Genomic DNA, 3166 nt, shown 5'->3' with positions numbered 1-3166 from the left:
TAGTCTGCGGGCTTTTGTTATGTTTCCTGTGAAGTGTCTGGGCTCGGCCTGATTGGCTGAGGCCCTCGGACCAACTGGAAACCAGCTACAGTGACAGTCCCATCCTCAGAACCGAACCTCAAGGCGTTAAGCCAAACAGGTCGCAGGGGAAACGCCATCCGAAACCTAAACCTAAACCGCCTTTTCCTTTCCCGCCCGCAGGCTGGGTGGAGAAGGAGAGCTACTACTAGCGCCCGTCCTGCACGCCGTGAGCATCGTGCCACTCTCTGCACCCTCACCCACCCCTTTGTGTACTTCAGTCTCAGGACTCAGAACTCCACCCTGGTAGGAAGCACCGAAGCATGGGGAAAGCGAGCCGTCCTGGAATGAAGCATGTAGCTATATGGGGGGAGGGGGGGGGGCTGCCTGTCAAACATCCGTCTGTGGGAACGACAGCGGGGAAGGTTTTTACGTGCCTTTTTGTTTTTGTAAAAAGGAAATCATGGAGAGACCGAAAGAATACATTTTATATCTGGATTTTTACAAATAAAGATGGCTATTATAATGGAATTTGTCTCGTGCCCTCCTCCCTTCTGCGGACCGGACGTCTGTGTGCGGTCGGGCTGGTGCTGGGGGCCCGGGGCCGGCAGTGACATCAGCATCGCCCTGGGACTTAGCGCAGCAAACGGCTCTGTGGGTGACTGAGTCACCGACCGAGGAAACGTTTTGGCTGGAGTACCTGAGCGCCCCACGCCACCTTGCTGTGGCTCCCTCTGGTATGGCTGGAACTCCCCCTGCTGCCCTCACAGCCATGCACGTCCCAGGAAGGGTTTCTAGGCGTCCGGTGTGATAAACAGCAGGGGAGGCCCTCTCCCCCCACTGGCCGTCTCACTCGGGGCCCCACCAGTGTCTCTGGACCAGTGTTAGTCCGAGGAGCAGAAACCTCTGTCTCCAGCCCCTGTGCTCATCACACAGCACGCCCCTTCCACACGCTGTTCCTGACTCAGCATCGCCGCCCGGAAGGTGGCTGAGCGCCAGAAGGCACTTACGAAGAAGGTGAGAGCGATCTGTTTGCTTCAGGACTGAGTTGAGAACACCTGCTTTCAAAGAGCGAGTGTGACCAGCCCCTCCGCCTCGCCGCTCAGCACGCCGTCCCGGGTGCTGTGGGTGCCCACGCCTCCGGGCTGCCCTGGCTCCTAGCAGGTCCCCGTCCTTACCTCGCACCAGGCCACGGCCCTGATCTGCCAGGTGATCCGAGATGGTTTCAGGCTTTGTTTTGTTGGTGTGTTTTTTTCCGCTGAAAAGCTTGATTCCCTCAAGAGCCAGGAGCAAGGAATTACCTGGCAGATCTAGAGTGCTGGTCGCTTCCTGGCTGAGCAGAGGAGAGGGCACGGTAGTTCCCACATGCTGGGGGGCCACTGTCCCCCAGCCTGCCCCGCGGGTCCATGACTTCCTAACCCACTAGTTTTCCCTCTTTTCTTGGGCACCTGATTCTAGGATGATCTCTACACGTGTAGGCAAATCCTCCTTAAAAACGGCCACTTTGTTCAGCCCAACGTGAGGAAACTAGGATGAGGCCTCAGGGTCAGAGACCGGGGGACGAGGCGTCACGGGTCCTCCCTGGGACACCATGCAGCTCACGGGCTCGCGGATGACGGGGTGAGGCCACCCCTGTGCTCAGACTGCGGGGCCTTGTCAGGTTTGCTGCGCGTGTCCCCTCGCCACCACCGCCCACGCCTGCGTCTGGCACCCTGTGAGTTGACCAGTGAGCACGCGCTACTGGGATGAAGGTCCCGGTATTTCCTCGCTTAAGAGCGTGAAGCAGCCTGAGATCGTGGGCTCTGGAGACGGCCCAGCGGGCTCCCCAGACAGCACTCCGCGGCCCCAGACTTCCAGGAACACCCAGAGGGGGGGCAGAGCAGGTCAGGAAGGCTCTGAACTCCCACAAGACCATTCTGCCTTTTTCTGCTTGACAATCCCTTGAATAAAAGCTCTACAGCCAAACATTCCATCTAGAGAAAGCAGATAAGCCTCGGGTAAAACACACCAAATCCAGGCCTCCCAATGGGCCGATCTTCCAAGCTTTCTAAAGGCAGCGAGAGTGAGCGCCCTCAGGACCAGCTCCTGAGGACCGGCCCAGCCACTGTCCACCCTGCAGAGGGGCTACTGAAGCCGCGGACTGCCCTCCTGACGCTGGCCACATGCCCCTCTGCCCACCTCCGTCGCCGAGCTCACGACGCTTCTTTTCAAGGTCTTACTGGCCCCTGGCCTTGTCCAGCTCCCTGCTCTCACGGACAAGCTCCTGAGGAGTCACCATGGCTGCCCCCTGCTTGCTCACCTCCTCCGTGTACACCCGGCCTCCGACGCGTCCTGGGCGAGGACACGCTGACCTGGTGGTTAATGCCAGTGGCACTGCCCGCCCTCGCGGGGCCTGTGTGCCTCCTCCACACGCTTCCTAAAACCAGGCGCCTTATCTCTGTCATCACCCTGCCCCCTCCTCCGCCTTCACCTCCCCCTGCTCCCCAGCTGAGCTGCTAGGTCCCTCAGGGAGGCCCCACCCCCTTCCTCTGCCCGCTTCCTCGTCTCCCTGGGGCTTCCAAGGCGTTTCCACCTCCAACCCGGTCACCTGAGCCCCAGGCCGTACGTCCAGTGTCCGCTGGACACCGGGATTTGTACGGAAAGAGCACAGCACCCAGAGGCTCAACCCGATGACACACCTGAGCTCGAGGTCCCTCAGAACGCACTTGTTCTAGGCCAGGGGTGGGGAACCCTTTTTCTGCCAAGGGCCATTTGAGTATTTATAACATCATGCATGATCAGCTTACAAAGCAGCCTGCTATGTTTGGTCAAACATTTAACTCACTCACCCTGAAGACCTTGGCAGGGCCAGACCACATGGTCTACGGCCCGAGGACTGGACGTTCCCCACCCCTGCTGGAGGCAATGACGCCTGTCACCCTGTCAGAAACCTGGAGGTCAGGTGAGGCTTCTCGCCCCTGCCTGGCTGGGGCCCGTCCGCGGTTGCTGTTGATTCCAATGTGGTAGCTGAGAACATGGCCTGTGGCTAATGGCCTAGAAGACCAGGGGTTCTCAACCTTCTGGCCCTGTAAATATAGTTCCTCGTGTTGTGACCCAACCATAAAATTATTTTCATTGCTACTTCATAACTGTAATGTTGCTACTGTTA

The 3166-nt window shown here is 58.8% G+C and overlaps 1 protein-coding gene across 1 annotated transcript in view; it reads left to right on the top strand.

The window, feature by feature from the left end:
- The window catches only part of ATP1A1 (ATPase, Na+/K+ transporting, alpha 1 polypeptide), an 18289-nt gene extending 17740 nt beyond the window's left edge, over window positions 1-549 (top strand). Inside the window, exon 22 of the mRNA XM_014534532.1 lies at window positions 202-549. Within this exon, the coding sequence (XP_014390018.1) occupies window positions 202-230 (29 nt within the window). The 3' untranslated portion in view covers window positions 231-549. The remainder of the gene's footprint in view (window positions 1-201) is intronic.
- The last annotated feature ends 2617 nt before the right edge of the window (window positions 550-3166 follow it).

This window comes from Myotis brandtii, unplaced genomic scaffold, assembly GCF_000412655.1.
Source record: "Myotis brandtii unplaced genomic scaffold, ASM41265v1 scaffold131, whole genome shotgun sequence".
Lineage (NCBI taxonomy): Eukaryota > Metazoa > Chordata > Mammalia > Chiroptera > Vespertilionidae > Myotis > Myotis brandtii.
This window is presented reverse-complemented; position numbering and strand designations above follow the sequence as displayed.